We start from the raw sequence: 18,222 nt of genomic DNA, 5'->3' as shown, positions 1-18,222 counted from the left end.
TGGGAGGAGTCTAGAGATTAACACTGAACTCTGGCCACCAGGCTAGACAACAAAAGGACAGCTGAACCTTCCTAAGCTCGTCACTCTGCATCCACAGGTTGCTTAGCCTTCCCAATGCTTATGCTCTGGGCATCATTCTGATTTTAAAAAGGGAGGAAGCTAAGAAACTAGGTTAACTGGCTTAAAAAAAAAAAAAAAAAAAAAAAAAAAAGGAAAGAAAGAAATTAAAAGAAAAAAGTAGCAAGCCTGTTCTTAAGTCAGACTCCAAGCTCAGGCTGAGCACTGCCTACATCTGGTCTCATGTTGGTATCTCCTAGGAGACATTATCTTTCCCTAAGATTCAGTTCATCTGAGAAACTGCCTACAGATCCCCTAAGAGTCAGCATGTTGGCACCAGAAAGGCTCTGAGAAGTCCTGCAGTAGAGGAACCCAGGTGGCTTGGTCCAGCTACCCTGCCTGGAACATGACTTTCACAAACTAGCCTACCTCTAGATAGCAGGCAGGACACTGGACTACAAACTGTTCCTGGTTCTATATGGCTCCTGGGAAGTCTAGCTGAGATTCACGAAGGAGGGCAGAAAGGTGGGTAGGGACAGGCAAAGCAGAAATTAGAGTCTGGGAAGTGGAAACTGCACACACCAGTGGGTGGTGGTGGAGGCAGGCCTGATACTTGCTACCCACCTGGGGTGAGCTGTGTTGGTCCAGCTGCATCTCATCAGGGAGACCAGCCCCAGCCTGCCCCCATGGAATGCCATCAATACCACAGATGCGGCGGCTGTTCCTGCAGACAGCTCTAACAGCGTAGTCAAGGATACCGCTGCTGAGACAAGAAGGAATATAGGGCTGGGCCTGAATTCCAGGAGCTGATTCTCCAGTGCCGTGATAGCAATTTTTGTCCTGTTTCTGTTTTCTTTCTTTTTTTCTTTCTTCCTTCCTTTCTTTCTCTTTTTTTCTTCCTTCCTTCCTTCCTTCCTTCCTTCCTTCATTTCTTTCTTTTTTACTTCACCAAAGGAAATGATGGCTATGTTGCTGAGCTCAAGTGATGCACCCAAACACAACCTGGATAGATTGCAAGTCGCCGCCCCAGTACTGTTCATTTTTCCCCTGTGAGTCTGATGACGGCGCCAGGCAACTCTGAGGGCTGCCACTGTCTCAATTGACAGATCCCAGGCTGGATAAGGTCACAATGGCTCCTTTGAGGCTCAGGCTGTACACCTGTGATACCATATGAAGTACAAGGGAAACAAAAGCAGGCAGAAGAAAGAGCCTTTTGAGACAGGAAAAAGGAGCCCAGTCTCCCGGGACTGGCTCAGTTCTATCTGCTGGGTAAGGTAGACAGCAGCCAGCAATACCGAGGGCTCTCTCCTGCCTTCCATGTTTAATTAGCCACCTTTGTTCTTATCTTTCATCTTTCACTCCATCACTGCAAATAATTTCAGACAGATCCAACTGAAAGCATGTCACTGACTAGAGACTTCCCATCTGCTCAGCACGTGAGCTAGGAATGTGTGTCCTCACAGAACACTACGCAAAGGTAACTGACACCTCATGTGGCTTTCCTCAAGTCTGTATGCGGTCCTCACAATCAACAAGCTGCCTTCTGTGACTTAGTGAAGTACCTGGGGTGCAGGGATTTTACTAATTAACAAGCAGGGCACATGTCACGAGTGGGAGGGAGATGGTTGCTCAGCTCCTGGCTTGTGACCCCTAGCAGGGAATGAGTGGCCTTAGCTGGTAAAGATCTAAAGGAGACCTGGACTCTTAGGGACTAGAGCTCTTTGTCACTCATCAGCCTTGTTGGGCCTCTTCTGGCTTTCCTGATTCAAGGTGATCCTGCCCACCTTCCACTTGGGACTCATCTTCTGAATCATCAAATATAATTTCCACCACCCCAAACTTTTGTGTGTGGGGGGAGGAGTCTCACTATGTTGCCCAACTTAACCTTTAACTCCTGGGCTCAAGCAGATCTCCTGCCTCAGTATCCCAAGCAGTTGGAGCAGGTAGACCAGCGGCTGCTTGACTCAGAACTGTCTGAGGATGACTAGAAATGAAGAGTTATTCCTCAGTTCCATTGGCTGCAGTGTTATGCTGAGGGATCTGCTATAGTTCTGACTATAAATGTTCTTGTGTTAGGTTTGGTGACCAGGGCACTGTGAGTAAGACGGAATCTAGGTGGAGGTTTTCAGGTCACTGGGGCACCTCGTCCTTTCCTCTCTGGCTCATGCTAAGGTGCATGGTTTTGGTGCATGTTCCTATCTAGAAGCAATGGCACTACTCCTTGACTGCAACCTCCAGTGTGGTCTAACTATTTTCTAAGCAGTCTCATGAATGTGTTGTGACAGAAAGCTACATAACATGAGGCTTCATGCTGCCTGGAGGGAATGAACTATAAAATAAGGGCCTGTAGATTTTAGGTAACAGAAGAGGGGGCTGTGAATATCTGTTATTGGCACAGAAGCTTGGGCGAGAGTATGCATATCACCACTGCTGATCTTGAGGACTACCTCACTACATTGGCCAAATGATTTCTTCACCTTAAAGATCAATGGCAGAGGAAGGACTGGAGTGTGGACTACTGCTCTTGTACTGATGTTGCATGTAGTCCCAACAAAATATCTGGAGCTAGTATATGATTTTGTCATCTGTTCATTGCATCCGAATACACCCTGAGTGGGAAAGGCCAGGAAATATGTAATAGGATAGACAGGAATGTGACTTGGGAGCCACACCAAGTGACAGCATCTCTCAGAGGTTCAGGATGGGGAGAAAATTTCTGTCCTACTGTGGGATGCAATTTGCCTGCCACATTTCACCTCTGAGATAACTAGGCCAGTGGGGCGTGGCAAGAACTCCACACTATAGTATGAGTGTGAATGCATGACCTCAGCTTAATATCTTCTGGGTCGGTTACTACACAGATTCCTGCCAGGCAGCAATAGGTATAGAGGCCCTCAGGGCTTCTGAATCCAAAGACTCTCTTGCTTAGGACATTCCTCTCATATGGCATTACCCCATCTCCCAATGGGCTTGGATTTCTTGCTATTCTGACTTCCCAAGGGCAGCCCTCTTCTGGGTACCTATTACACTCTGAACATATCACAGTACCTCCCTCACTGGGCTACAGTGGCTTAACTCCTGGACTAGACTGGGGTTTCCTTGCAGGGGGGGGGGATATAAATCACCTGTCTCTGACTCTTCAGGGCCCAGCACCTACCTGCCCCTGAAAGAACCAGTGCTGGCTAGTTCCCAGTACCAATGAACACTATGTTCACTTCTTTCCTCTTTCACTATGAAAAAGCCCTCGACAGAACACCAAACCAAAATGTCACTAAAACAAATACTATAATTCTGATTTAAAACCCAAATTACCTACAGAATTTTAAACACTGACATCAGCTGGGTGGTGATAGTGCACACCTTTAATACCAACACTCAGGAGGCAGAGGCAGGCCGATCTCTGTGAGTTCGAGCTCGGCCTGGTTTACAGAGTGAGTTTCAGGACAGCCAGGTGATGGGAGATGTCGTTCTGTAAATATGTTTCTCTTACTGATTAATGAATAAAGCCCTGTTGGCCAATAGGAAAGCAAGACAGGTGGGACTAGGAGACAAGGAGGATTGAGGTAGGAGGAGATTCAACATGTTAGAGAGACTTGAGGGAGAAGATTGAGACACTCTCTCTGGTAAGTAAGATAAGACTACGTGGGAACACTTAGATTAATAGAAATGGGTTAATATTTAAGACAGAGCTAGCCAATAAGAAACGCTAATAACAGGCCAACAACTTTATATCTAATACAGTGTTTCTGTGTGTTATTTGGGGTGGATGCTGCTGGGGGACCAGGTTGGCGGGAAAACTGCCCATAACAAAATGGCGCCTGCAACGTGGCTACTAAGAACTTTCACTTAAAACTTGACAAAAGCTTAAAAAAGGGTTGTAGAAACAAAAGAACAGAGACAAGCAAGGTGTCTTAGTAACAGAATTTTTCTCAGTTGGGCTCTGTTTTGCTAGAGACAAGCAGAGTTTTGTGTGGTTCCTTTAAGGGAGGCTTCCTGACAAAGCATAGCAGCAAAAAAACCGCAAGGCTTTTAAAGAGCTTTGCTAACATCTTAATGGTGTGTATGAGAGCTGGCAATGACCACATCTCCAAGCTGGCAACATGCTGCTGGACGCAGCAAAGACCAAGGTGGTGAGCACAGCTCTCAGTTCTGGCGGTAAACATACACCCTGCCATGTTTGATAGATAGTGGGTAATACAACTGTGGCTTTCATTTTAGCAATGTTGTTGTTTACAAGATAAAAGACTTATGGCAAAAAAAATGAATAAATAAATAAATAAAAATTAAAAAAAGATAAAGATTTACAGTAAAAACAGATTCAGATAAAGAAAAACTCTAAAGATTTACAGTGTGTTTTAAAATATACATAGGCTTGGGAGAGAAAAAGAAACAGGATAAAGTGGTTAAAAAAAAAGAGAGGGTAGCTGGGTGTGGTGGCACACGCCTTTAATTGCAGCACTCAGGAGACAGAGGCAAGCAGATCTCTGTGACTTCAATGTAAACCTGGTATATGGAGTGAATTCCAGGGCAGCCAAAGTTACACAGAGAAACTCTGTCTCAAAAAAAAAAAAAAAAAAAAAAAAAAAAAAAAAGAAGTAAAAGAAATAAAGTAATAAAATAAAGCCACATAAAAATGGGAAATACACAGAGAGTATTGATACTGTATGCTATTGTGTTGTCTTTAAATTGCTCAATTGCTAAGGAAGGAATAATTGCTACAATACACTTGATTATCAATGCTGCTAAATTAATCCAATTTATATATTTTAAAAATGCTTTGACTCCAAAATTTAAATCTAAGGACAGGCTACTGGGGAAAAGAATTTCTATTTTTGTTTCCACAGAAAATAAAAAGCTGTGGATTCCTTCCAGATTAACATGGTTTGATCAAGCAAGACCTCCTGAAACAGTGTCCCAGGTGATCCAACATTCAAAACATCTGGAACAAGGCAGCCTTGCAGACCACTATAGCCAGGATTTCTGAGTCTTCTTAGGATCCCCAAGACAGCACCCCCTACCAGCAGGAAGCAGTTTGGAAAGAACAATGCCAAATTCCCAAATGTTGTTTATAAATGTTTATTTTCATTTATATGGGGTTGGTTATAAATGGTTAATGATCACAACCAATCTCTTTTTAAAGGTAAAAAGGGGATTATGATATAGGAATGAGTACTGTGTTTTGGAATGGATTTTCATTTACTGATACAAATTTAAGGTTCATTTTGTGATATGTATATTTCTCCTCTTGTTTAGGTATTGTGTTTATATAGCTCATTTAAAAATGTAATGTGTAATTTAGCACAGATTATAGATAGTTAGCTATGACAGTCAAAACTTAGAGTTAAGTTAGGTTTTCTAGATATACACAGATATATCTGAGATAGATAAATATTCTTCAAACCTTTCAAAGACCTACAGAATATGGCATTTAAAATGGTTTAGGGTTTTTCTTAACAGTGAAGCACAACTGCTCCTGGCAACACCACCTGTGTCAGAAAGGAAGATGGACATCGAAGAAACTCATTATGGAGTTTGCTTTCAATATGGCAAGACTAGCCATTTGGGCAAGATGCTGCTCTTGTCTGGACTGTTTGATTTTATGCTGTATAAACTGGGCATGCAAGGATCCACAGTAAAGTTACTGCTGATACAAGATGGGTTCCTGCTTCATGGAAGAGCCTGCCAGACATTCTGCAGGACACAGAGAAAAGTGACTGACAAACTGCCAATACAGGTAGACAGTTTAAAGTTTCCTGCTTTGCTTAGGAATCTGCCAGACACACTATGGTCTATGGGCTGATGATGGAACATTACAGAAGAATTTCAGGTGATTGACCAGGCGAGTTGTCTCTGTCAATTCTAAAGTTTATATATTATCTTTCTGTGGTCTTTGATGGAGATGAAGACAGATAGTTATGGTTATAGTTTTCCTTAGTTAGGATTAAAGATAAGTTACATATAAGATTTTAGACTCACAAAGATAAGATAGATAATGGAATATTTTTTTTAAATCTTGCTAAATGTTAATGGACTAAATATTGTTAACAATAGTTCTTATTTGATAACTGTTTTGTTATGTATTTTACTATGTTAAAGTTAAAACCCTTCTTTTTATTTTAGACAGAAAAGAGATGATGGAAGATGTCATTCTGTAAATATGTTTCTCTTATAGGTTAATGAATAAAGCCCTGTTGGCCAATAGGAAAGCAAGATAGGCGGGACTAGGAGACAAGGAGGATTGAGGGAGAGGTAGGAGGAGATTCAACATGTAGAGACTTGAGGGAGAAGACAGTCCAGACCCTCTCTCGGGTAAGATAAGACCACATGGGAACACTTACATTAATAGAAATGGGTTAATATTTAAGACAGAGCTAGCCAATAAGACACATTAGTAACAGGCCAACAGCTTTATATCCAATACAGTGTCTCTGTGTGTTATTTGGAGCTGATACTGCTGTGGAACCAGGCTGGTGGGAAAACTGCTCATAACAGCTAGGACTACACAGTCCTGTCTTGAAAAACCAAAACCCAAAATCCAGAAACCAAAAACCAACCAAACAACACTGACATCAAGTGTAGAAAGAACTCAGAGCTGGCAGTGGTGGCACATGCCTTCAATCCCAGCACTCGGGAGGCAGAGGCAGGCGGATCTCTGTGAGTTTAAGGCCAGCCTGGTCTACAAGAGCTAGTTCCAGGACAGCCTCCAAAGCCACAGAGTAACCCTGCCTTGAAAAACCACACACACACACACACACACACACACACACACACACACACACACACACCCCAAAACAAAACAAAATTCAGAATAAATAGCACTCTACAATGCGAATGAATTATCAATAAAACCCTGGGCCTCCTTAGATTCCATCTGGCTTAAATCAGAAAGGGTATAATGACCAAAGTCTTCCCAGCATGAGTTCATCCTACAGCTGGTTGATGAGAAGCCACATTGGGGGCTGGAGACTTCTTTTGGTGTTTTAAGACTGTAGGCTAGTTTCAAACTCACTATACAGCCAAGACTGGCTTCAAACTTCCGATGCTCCTGCCTCTATTTTGAGTGTCGAGATTACAGATGTAATCTTAGGAGACCACACAAGCTGGATGCAGAAAGAGGTCACAGGCTGGTACCTCCCTCATCCCAGGGCAGAACAGAAAACTCCGGGTCACTGAATGAGCTGCAATTTCACTTTCTCTTCTAACCTGTCATCATCCTAGTTTTATACTCCACCTCATCCTGAAAAACCCTTTTCGATGATTGCAACTGCTTCTTTAAAGCCTGGTAAATAAGAATCTGGGAAACAATAGGCTGATGTATGTTTATCTGGGGAGAAATCACTTACACCAGAAACAGCTCACTGCCGCATGTTCCCATCCCAAGGATGCCTCCGGATGCTCTCTGTCTCTATCAGGAAGTAAGAGAGTGAGAGCTGGGGTCCATGACCCAGACCTAGTCCTCCCAGGTCACACCCGCACCTGTCCCCACGCCCCAATGGGCGTGGTCAGTGCAACAGGTGCAGGCGGAGTGGATATCTCACTTCTTCCAGCCTTTGTCTCCACGGGGGCCTCCTATCCCCATGCAGTACTTTTAACCAGGTACATTCTAGTTGTCCTTTGGACAAGAGCCTTTCAATCTTCTTGAGACCTAGTTTCCTCATCTCTTAGACTGGGAAGAGTGTACCAAACTTGATGATGGTGACTTGTGATGCCTAGGATTGAACTCAGGGCCTTAAACATGCTTGGCAAGAACACTACTCTGAGCTACAATAACCTCAGTCCCATTTGAATACCAAGTCTATGTAGAGAACTTAGCTCAATGCTTGCTACTTCGTGGGTACTCAATAAATGAGTTATTTTCACATCGGGACTTAAGAGAACAGCAAAGATCTGAGGGGACACTCCCTAGAGTGTATGTGTGGGGGGACAGGACACAAAAGAACATCATGATTTCCAGAACCTCTGTGGTACAGATTCTAGAGCTCTTCACAGAGGACAATGGCTATGGCCATCTCTGAAGTTTCCAGACTCCTGGTTAATATAAACACATAGGACTACAAAGGGAATTTGGTCAGAGGCCTCAGCCCACATGCAAAGAAAGTTGCTTGAACTTGAGTCAGAAGGGAAGGGTCATTCCAGACCAGGGACAATTCCTTCTGCCTGGCCATCTATCTACAGGCACTACTTCTCTACATCGGCTGGGCAGCAGTCACCTGGAGGCTTGCAGAGTTTAAAGAAACAAGACACCCCAGTCCTACTAAGCACTTGAGAAGTGGGGCATGGAAATCATTTCCAAATGTAGCACAGGTGACAGACTGTGCTGGGAAGCCCAGGATGAAGAGAATGCCACGGACAAATGTCCTGTTCTGAGCTTGGGGGACATGAAGACAAAGCAGCTGTCTTCTCCCCCCCTCCCCCCAGGTGGCATCTGCCAACAGACAGATCTGTGTCAGTTTCTCTGGCTCTTTAACAGGAAACCAATCAGGAGGCCATGGCACAGAGCTGCTCAACCATCCAGGCCTTCCTCGTCACCTTGGAAGAACTCAATAAAAGGTGCACTTCTTAATGAGATGAGCTTCGGCTTCAGCTAACATGCCAGGAACAGCTGGTTTGTAGCAGACCCAGGAGAGGGAGGCACACAAATAACAAGCCTTTTGGAGCTGCACCACCTTGTTCTCCTTTTGGGTCCATTTCTGACATGGAGGCCTGCTCAGAAAGGCTTTATGAGCTCATTGCAGCAAAATGTTCATGGAAATGTCTTCCCTGACACAATTCATTGCCTCTAAGCAAAATACAACTTGGGGGTGGAGGTGGGGTGATGGCTCAGCTGGCAGAGGTGGAAGTCATAAATATGATGATGACCAGAGTTCAATCACCAGATTCCAAAAGAGAACACGCATGCACGCGCGCGCGCGCGCGCGCGCACACACACACACACACACACACACACACACACACACACACTTCTGAAATCAAATATAAGATGTTTGATCTTAGACAAGTTAGTCAACCTCTCAGGTCTCTATGTCTATGATAATATCCTCTCTTAAAATTCATAAAATTTGCATCTGGATTACCAATAAATTGTCAGTCTAAAGGGCCGTGAAGGCTGCCTGGAGCATGGCAAAAGTTAAAGCACCTATCTGGAAATTAGGGTCCTTGGAGGCAGCTCTTTGCCTTACTTTGGCTTACTTGTGTGTTTGGCAAGCTCACTTAGTTCTCTGGGCCACTTCACAAATACACCACACAGGGCCAATCAGCTAAGAATGAGCTAATGTCCTCCTCCAAAAGGCACCTGCAGACTTCTCTGCAGTGCATTTGTAACTCCTCCATTCACAACAAACACACAAGTGTTGCAATGGTTTAAGTACAGGCTAGGTGCTCTGACAGGCAGACAGAAGCTTTAGGGGTCATATACTCATCTGGCCACATCCTCCTTTAGAGCATCAACCAGTAATTCCAACTCCTTGAGAAACTGAGGCAAGAGGGTCACAAGTTCCAGGCCAGCCTGAGTAACACAGGGAGATTACACCTGTAATCCAGGCAGTTGGGAGTTAGAGGCCAGATTGTTTCTTAAAAAAAAAAAAAAAAAAAAAAATGGGGTGGGGATAGGCTTGGAGTTGCACACCTTTAACCCCAGCATTTAGGAGGAAAAGGCAGGCCAGCCAGGGCTATAAAGCAAGATCCTATCTCAAAAAACAAACAAAGCAACAAAAGGAATGCTCACCCCTTAAAAAAATAATAATAATAATTAGAAGCAGGCACCTTTGGACCCAGTGCTGGGGTGTGGAAGTGGCCAGAGGGAAGGATCAGTGTGAATTCTCAGTCAGTCAAGTGTACTTGGCAAGTTCCAGGCTAGCCAGGACTATACAGGGAGACCATAAGAAGGGAAGAGAAAATAATATTAAGAAGATGCATGTTGGTGAGTCCCAAATTTTTGTCTTACTCTTTTTGAGGCAGGGTTTCAGTATGTAGTCCAAACTGGTCTCAAATTCACAATCGTCCTGCCTCAGCAAATGCTGGGCATGCACCATCACATGCAGCTCCTAAATTGTATTTGGGATTTTTTTTAAAAAAAAAAAATTATGTATTTTACTGTGTGTGTGTGCTTTGAGACAAAGGCTCATTACTTAGCCCATGCTGGTCTCAGACTCACAATTCTCTTTCCTAAGCATGCTAGGATTATGAAACAACTCTTTTTTGTTGGTTTGTTTTGAGACAGGGTCTCTCTATATAGTCCTGGCTGTCCTGGAACTCGCTCTGTAGACAAACTGCCCTTGAACTCACAGAGATCTATCTGCCTGCTTCTGCCTTTGGAGCGCTGGGATTTTAGGCGTGCGCCAGGTATAAGCAACTCATATCTAGGCCAGGATGCATACATGGTGTGGTGGAAGGGAACTCACATGAGAAAGGGGCCAGCAGTGAATTCCAGCCCCTATTCCAATCACTAATTAGCTATCATTTCGGATAAGTCCATTGACCCCTATGAAACGGAAACAATAACTATTTAATCCAGAACTGACGGTCCAAATAGATGTAAAAGTATTCTGAGCACCTCCGAACAATAAACAAAGAAGTAGAACTTAGACTATATGTTCAAATTTCGATTCTCACTGGCTGGAAGACTTTGGGCAAGTAGTTTTAACTTTCTCATGCCTCGGTTTTCTCATCTGCACAATGGGAACACATCCAGTAACTACCCCCCGGACCAACGTTGCCTTGACAAGCAACCCAAAGCATCCACTTAGGCAAAGGAGTGCCTGTCACAATCCTCGATCAATATCATTAGATAAACTTCACCCTTCCCTCTTGCACCCGTGTTTCACGGGTCTTCCGCGGCCGGGAAGCACCGGAGTCGAGTTAGCAAGCGCGCCTTGGGCTTCGGTGTCTGTCGGACGGCGGCCTCCGCTTCTTTGGACCCTGTCCTCGCCTCGCAGTCCGCCGCCCTCCTTAAAACCCTCCAGGGACCCAGCTCCCTGCCCTGCATGGGCGTCGACTCTTACTGGATAACCTTGGCCGGATCCCCGTGGATGCCATAGATGAGCGCCCGCACCGTGGACGGCTCAGAGGAAGCAGAGTAGGAGGAGGCGGTCGGACCGCGGAGGCTCCACGTCTTAAGGAGACTCGCTTGCAGAGGCGCCCGGGCTCGCGCCCCTGTCAGTCGCCCACTGACCAACATGCCGCCTCCAGCTTTCAGCTCTGGCAGAACCCGGCGCGCCGGGTCACGTCATCCGCCCGCGACCAGAAGCCTGGGCTCCGCCCCGCTCATGGCCCCGCCCCCGCCCCCGCCCTTTTAATGAGGCGCCACTCTGTTCTTCCGCGCCGTAGCGGTGTTCTGTGAAACCGCTACCGGCCTGGCGTGGGGGAGTGGGGTGGGGTGGGGTAGGAAAATCAGGGACCTGGACAAGAAGTTGCAGAACCAGCCGAAGCAGCCTTCCCAACGAATGGAGTCTGGGACTGACCTAAAGCTGCGAATACTGTTTGCAGTGCGGTGTTTTATTTGGGGAAAGTCATTTACATTCTGGCCTCAGTTTCCCCTTCCTACCCTTAAAAGAACCGTGCTAGGCTCTTTAAAGTATCATTTCCTTTAAATCTCTATTTCCCCAGAACAACATCATCCCCAGGTCATCACCATCACCGTGATTATTATATTGGTTCCTTGAGATAGGGTTTCTCTGTATAGCTCTGGCTGTTCTAGTACTCTCTCTGTAGACTTGGCTAGCCTCGAACTCAGAGCTTTGTCTGCCTCTGCCTCCTGAGTGCTGGGATTAAAGGAGTGCACCACCAGGGCATAGGGACTTATAGTTACTTCTCTGCCCCAGCTGACGTGGAAGCAGGAATACCAGGCTCAAATCCTAGCCCTACTCTTTCCTAGCTAGCCAGCTTGGGCAAGTGAGTACAGCTCCGAGACTGTTTCTCAGCAGTGCTGTGAAAATTACACTCCTCATTTCAGATGGTTGTGAGGACTGGATGAAATGTTAGAAGAATGTTATGGTGGACAGGATAACACACTGTAAAAACTTCCAAGTTGTTCAGATGTGAGGGAAAAAAATGCAATGAGGAAGGCATCTTTTAACATGCTCATTGTAGAAAGACATTGAGTAGGAAAGTGGAAGCTCTTTCTGAAAAGGTGTAGACCTGTAAAAATGCAGGGTCTTATTTTTGGTGGAGGGAGGGCACAAGCATAAATAAACCTCTGGTTGAACCTTCGTGTACATGTGAATATGCACTATTGCAGTTTGAAGAAAAGGAGCACTCTGCTGGAGGCAGGCTGGGACTTTTGAAGGAGCTGCTGTTGGAGCCAGACCTTTGACTTCAAATCTGGGTGCATGGAAATCATATGAGGTTGTGGTGGAATATTATTTTAACTAGGCAAAAATGTGTTACATTTGTCTGTGCAGCATTTGTTTAATTATGTAAGGATGTATTGCTTTTGTTTCACCTTGCCTGCCTAAGTCACCTGATTGGTCTAATAAAGAGCTGAATAGACCATCAATAGCTAGGCAGAGAAAGGAGAGGTGGGAGTGGTGGGCAGAGAGAAAAAGTAGGAGGAGCAATCTAGGCTTGAGAGAGAAGAGAAAGGAAGAGCATGAGGGAGAAACAGAGGGACATGACCAGGGCCAGATAGCCCCTAGCCAGACACTGGAGGAAGCAGGAAAGTAAGATATATAGAAAGGGAGAAAGAAAGAAAAAAAGGGAGGAAGAAAGAAAGAGAGAAAGGAAGGAAAGTAAAAGGCCCTGAGGCAAAATGTAGATGAGAAACAGGTTAAATTAAGTTAAAAGAGATAGTTAGAAATGAGCCTAAGTTAGGCCCAGCATTCATAAGTAATATTGTCTTCCTGTCATGATTTGGGAGCTGGTTGATGACCTAAAAGAAAGCCTGGTACATGAGGTTCTATTTTAGGTCTACTGATACAGAATTATGTGAGAGGTACATGATCCAAAAGTATACATCTTTACAAGCTTCCCAAAGTGTGGTTATGTGGTAAGCCAGGGATAAGTGCTAGAGAGCCAAGGCTTTGAGGGACAAAGATGATTGTCCCAAAGTTTGCCATGGAATAGAAACCTTTTGAGGAAAAGAGCCCAACAAAATATGGAGAGTAAGGCTTTGGGAACTGGACACAGGCAAATCTAGATCTGAGTCCTGGTTCTGCCATTTTCTGGATGTTTGGTTTTGTATTAGTCACTTGGATTCTCTGTGTCTCTGTTTCCCTCACAGTTAAAATGAAAGGAATAGATCTAGGAGTGTAGCTCAGTGGTAGAGCACACACTTAGTATCCGTGATTTCCTGGGTTTGATCTCTAATGAGGCAAAGAAAAAAAAAACCCAATAAATTGAAAGACTAATAGTGTCAGGGTTGTCTTGAAGACTGAAGGAGATAATGCCCCTTGAAGCACTTAGCACATTGCTTGGCACATGGGAACAATCAAGAACTATTACAGGGGCATGCTTTGCAGATAAAATGAGAAATATCACATCTAAGACACCAAGGCTTGGCTCGAGTACGTGCTCAGAAACTGTGTGCACTTTATTAGAGAAAGCTGATGTCTACCAGTGGGAGAATAGCCTGGTCCCACAGTTATATCTGTGCATGTGAACACATGTGAACACCATACCCATTCCTTAGTACCCCTCTTCATAGGTAGGTGTGCTTGTGCCAGGAAATTCATAAGGTTCCTCTGCTGTAGGACCCTTTAGGTGACATTGAGCTGTTTTTATTATTCCGACCCAGTCCCTGGGCAGCCAACTAGGAAAGCCTGGAGAATCAGAAGCAAGCTTTCCTCCTTGATACTGAACTTCATCTCTCTGGACATCCCTATAAACCTTCATATTTGGTCTATACCATCTGGGTTCACCCAGGGGTGCAGTTTGAGAACCACCGACAAAGGGGTTCAAGCCTATGGTCTTAACCCTGCATTCAAGACAACATGTACTTTGATGCCCACCTCATCTTTTCTACTTTATCTTCTCTTAGACTGCACATAGCCTGTGACCCCACTAGATCTGAGCCTCCCTTTTGCCAGCCCATCCTTGTCTTATGCTTTTATTCAGGTTGCTACTGCCTGAAATGAGTTTTCCTGTCTAAACTGTCAGAAGAATTCCAGGTTGGGTATTGTTTTATTTAGCCAATCCAAATGCCTTTGCAGTTTCTCTTGGCTAATATTATGGCCTTTAGGATACTATCTCATGGTTATTTGTATGCCCACTTCCCCCTCCAGCTAAGAGTGTGGCCTTGTTTAGTTATCTCCATGACACCAGCACTCAATATGGGGCCCTAGCACAGGATGGGCATCATAAATATTCCATGCGTTGTTGGTAATTGAATTTCTTTCTGACCGGGCATGGACTGTGGTACCCTATCTTTCTCCCTAGATTTGGGGCAGTCACTCCAAGTCAGGGCCTTTCTTCATCGCTCAAACATTGTTGAAGAGTGTGGCCCCTTTTTAAACACAAAGGGGAATGTTCTCTTTATCTGTCTACCTGTTGCTAGTACTCTCCATTCACCACAGTTTCCCAGGCTGTCCCCTGTCCAAGGAGCAAGGGAATGTGGAATCTATCAAATTTGGATTCAAATCCTGACACTTTCATGGTCTGACTGTGTGACCTTGGCAAATATCTTATGCTTTCTGAGTCTCAGTTTACACACCTCAAAACTGAAGATTAAATAATAAAAAAAAAATCACTTCTATCCCCTCTGCAATCTGGTTTGCTGATGGCTCCTCTGTTTCAGCACACATTTCTATCTGCCTTCACTTTTCCTCTTTCTGTCTCTGTCTCCGTGTGACTCTCTTAACGCTCTGGTCCCTACCATCTTTGTGTCTTTGCTCCTTCCCTGTCTCAGCCTGGAGTCAAGCAGCAGTTACAACAGAAGAGCCCAGTAGCCCAGGAACATGCATTTCTTCCCCTTCTGACCTCAGAGCCCAGTCTCAGTGTGAGCCAGCCCAGAGAAGAGGCAGGGAACAGGGAGGTACTTAAATATATTCGTCCGTGTCTTTAGTCTTTGGGAAAGAAAAATCTGAACTCAAGACTTTCCACTTATCATTTTCCTAGGGTTTAACCTAAAACGTCTCCCTTAATCAGCTTCCGGTGTGGTCTGTAGACCCTGGCAACTCCTCCAGCTGCACTTGTCTGACTCCACCCCCCTCCCCGCCCCACCATTCCATTCCAGCCTCCCTAATCTCCATAGACCCACCTGCTTATTTTTGTTCAGTCTAGCTCCTCTGGCTAAAGTGTTTCTTCCCATTGGTCTGCTTGAGGCTGGCTCCTCATACTTCAGGTCTCAGACCATGTGGCCTCAGGCCACTTTCTCAGCAAAGGCCTCTTGGATCACATTATGTATAACAGGACTCGCTTCTGTAGGGTTCTCTGCTACAGAGCTCCCTCCCCCTGAGGGTCCTCGTCTCAGGTTGCTGTTCCATCTACTTATATTTATTGTGCCTCCTCCCTGCTGGGACGCAAGTTTCATGAGGTCTTCATGAAAGCAAGGACTGTGTCTAAAACCATTTATCAGTTACCCACTCATTCGTTACTTATTGAGCATGGCAGATACCAGGCCCCGAGGGACAATGCTTCCCCTGGGGAGCCCACGTTCTAAAGATGGTGATAAATACCAAATCCATCAAATAGCAGGTGGTCTGCTTATAACTGCAACAACCCTCTCCCTTCACAGCTAGTCCCACCTCCCTTCTGTTTTCCCCTTGAAGGCAAGCTTCATGAGGGTGGAGGTTTTTTAAAATTTATGTGTTAATTTTAAATTGTATGTGTGATTGTGCATGAGAATGCAGTGCCCTAAAGGGCCAGAAATGGTCAGGTACCCTGGCAGCTGAGCCACTGGACAAGGGCGCTGGGAATCCATCCTGGGTCCTCTTCAAGAGCAGTATGTACTCTCAACCACTGAGCCATCTCTCTGGCTCCCAGAGACCTTTTTTTTTTTTCTTTTTTATTAGTTTGCTTTTTGGTCTGTTTTATAACTCCTCCGTGACCTACAATAATAATTGAACCAATGACCCTGTCAGTGTTTGAGTGGGTTTCCAGATGTGAGTCTGTTTCTGATTCAGATCTTGGTGTTGCCTCATACTGGTGCATAATCATGGAAAAATCACGATCTGCAATCTCAGTATTCTCAACTGTGTAACGGGATTACAGAGGTCTGAGCCTCCTAGGGCGATGATGAAGATTAACGGAGTCCCAGAGGGAGAGGCATGTAAATGGCGCCTGATTTTACGTAGTCACTGACAACTAGTTTGCTGGTGGTTGTGCAAGAACTTGAACTGGGCAGAGTTCCAAATTTATGTACCCGGAGTAGCCAGAGGCTACTGTAGGAGACAAGCGCGTTAATGAGAGAGGTGAATTTCGTGTTTCTGAAAGTAAAAGCCATAATTCTAAAAGCTCAACAACGTTTTTTGGTAGGTGAGGAGTGCTCAGTCATTGGAGGGAGGTGGGAATGTATATTCGGAGGGTCCAAGGTAGAAAGAAGTTAAGCAACGGAGGGGACAGAGAAGCCAAGTGTCCCTGGATCACAGTCTCAGCCAAGGGCTACAAATGCGCTGTCTGAGAATGTTCAAGTGAATACTGGCACCAGCCAATGGGTCTTCTCGACGGAGTGCGGGAGTGGGGGAAGGGCACGCCAGGGCCGGCGGGCCCAGACCCGGGCCGCAGCGCGCGCCACTGCCAGCAGGGGACGCCTCGAGACCGCGGAACTCGTGCCCGGGGGCCTGACGTCAGCGCCCCGCTCGCTCGGGCTCCCGCTCTGGACTCGGCTCCAGTCCCGCTCCGCGCGGCGCTGCTCCGCTACGGCTCCCGCTCGCTTTGGGCTCGGGCTCCGGCTCCGGTGGTGTCGCCTTCCCAGCAGCGGGTCCCCAGGACCGAGGCAGCGGCGCCCCAGCCATGGCCCGGGCTCAGGCTCTGGTCCTGGCGCTCACCTTCCAGTTCTGCGCGCCGGAGACCGAGACTCCCGCAGGTAAGAGCGCGCGGTCCCTCCGAGCTCATCCCGCGAGCCGGGGAATGGCTCGTCGCGCATGTCGGAGTGCGGGATGCTCGATTATATGATCCGAGTGTCTGTGACCGCTGTGTCCGTAGTTTGTGTGCAAGCTGAGGTTGCTTGTGTACCGCGGCTGCGAGTGTGCTGGTGTGCGTGTCGCTTGCGTGGGGCACCGGGTGTGCGCTGGCTCGTGTCAGCCGGTGTCTGTCGGTGCTGCTAAGTGGGTTGTGTATTTGAGTTTCGGTAGCTTGGCTGGAGTTGCGTCTGACACTGTAGCATTTGTTGGCTTTTTTTGTATTCCCCTGGCGGGAGTGCGGTTGTTGGTGTGTTCGAGAATCCGCGTGTTTGTTTTATGTGTGTGCTGCAAGGGTTCTGTGGATTCTGTTCGAGTGTGGGCCCGGGAATGCGTGAGTGGTGCGTGTGCGTGTGCAGGCGTGGGAACCGGTCGGAACCTGTGTGTGTGTGTGTGTGCATTGTGTCCACGAGTGTCCCTGTGGAAGGGTTTGGGGTGTGCAATGGCTGTGTGGGTCCGAGTGAATGCCAGGGGTGGGGAGAATGCGTTGGGGAAGCGTGTCTGGAGTGGATGTGAGTGTGTCGGATGTGATTGTGGCTGCGTGGCTGAGAACGTTGAGAGCGTGGGGCGCTCCTGGGCCATGGTCGAGTGTGGCCGGGAGCCGAGGGAGTGTGTGCTTGTGTGAGTGTGTGTATGATCACGCGCGCGTGTGCGTGGCGCACCCGGCCGGAACAAGTTGTCGCGGTAGCGTCCCTTAGAGGCTGGGGCGGCCTTGAGGCTGGCGAGGGAAGGAGGGGGTAGAGACGCGGCGGTGGCCGCGGACCGACATTTCGGGCCGTTTGTTGTTTTGCAAGTTCCGCGCAGCGCTGGCTGGCGGCTGATCCGAGGCGGCGCCAGGGCCGCGGGGCGCCCGGGTGGGGAGGGCCTCGGGGCGCACCCGGGTGCGGGTGGGGCTGCGGCGTCGGGGCCCCCGCAGGGTCTGGCTGGAGGCCGCGGGACGGCTTCCCCATCGTGGCTCACTAGAGGCGCCGGGGACGCCGCGGTCCCCGGGGACGCTGCCTACATTTGCTTTGCAACTTTGTGCGGCCTCCCGACTAGCCCGGCCCGCGCCTGCGGACGTGTGTGTGAATGTGTGCGTGGGTCTCCCGCTTGACCTGCGGTGTGATCGCACGCT

At 46.9% G+C, this 18,222-nt stretch overlaps 2 protein-coding genes across 8 annotated transcripts in view; one reads left to right on the top strand and one right to left on the bottom strand.

Moving 5' to 3' along the window:
* Mecr (mitochondrial trans-2-enoyl-CoA reductase) overlaps positions 1-11,281 on the bottom strand; it is a 31,965-nt gene extending 20,684 nt beyond the window's left edge. For both annotated transcript variants that reach the window (XM_051188960.1, XM_051188961.1), the window contains exon 1: positions 11,058-11,281. In XM_051188960.1, coding sequence (XP_051044917.1) covers positions 11,058-11,233 — 176 coding nt within the window. In that variant the 5' untranslated portion in view covers positions 11,234-11,281. The remainder of the gene's footprint in view (positions 1-11,057) is intronic.
* A 5,516-nt stretch (positions 11,282-16,797) lies between these two features.
* Positions 16,798-18,222, top strand: part of Ptpru (protein tyrosine phosphatase receptor type U) — a 79,450-nt gene continuing 78,025 nt past the window's right edge. For all 6 annotated transcript variants that reach the window (XM_051188959.1, XM_051188958.1, XM_051188957.1 and 3 more), the window contains exon 1: positions 16,798-17,014. In XM_051188959.1, coding sequence (XP_051044916.1) covers positions 16,942-17,014 — 73 coding nt within the window. In that variant the 5' untranslated portion in view covers positions 16,798-16,941. The remainder of the gene's footprint in view (positions 17,015-18,222) is intronic.

Source organism: Phodopus roborovskii, unplaced genomic scaffold (genome assembly GCF_943737965.1).
Source record: "Phodopus roborovskii unplaced genomic scaffold, PHOROB, whole genome shotgun sequence".
Lineage (NCBI taxonomy): Eukaryota > Metazoa > Chordata > Mammalia > Rodentia > Cricetidae > Phodopus > Phodopus roborovskii.
This window is presented reverse-complemented; position numbering and strand designations above follow the sequence as displayed.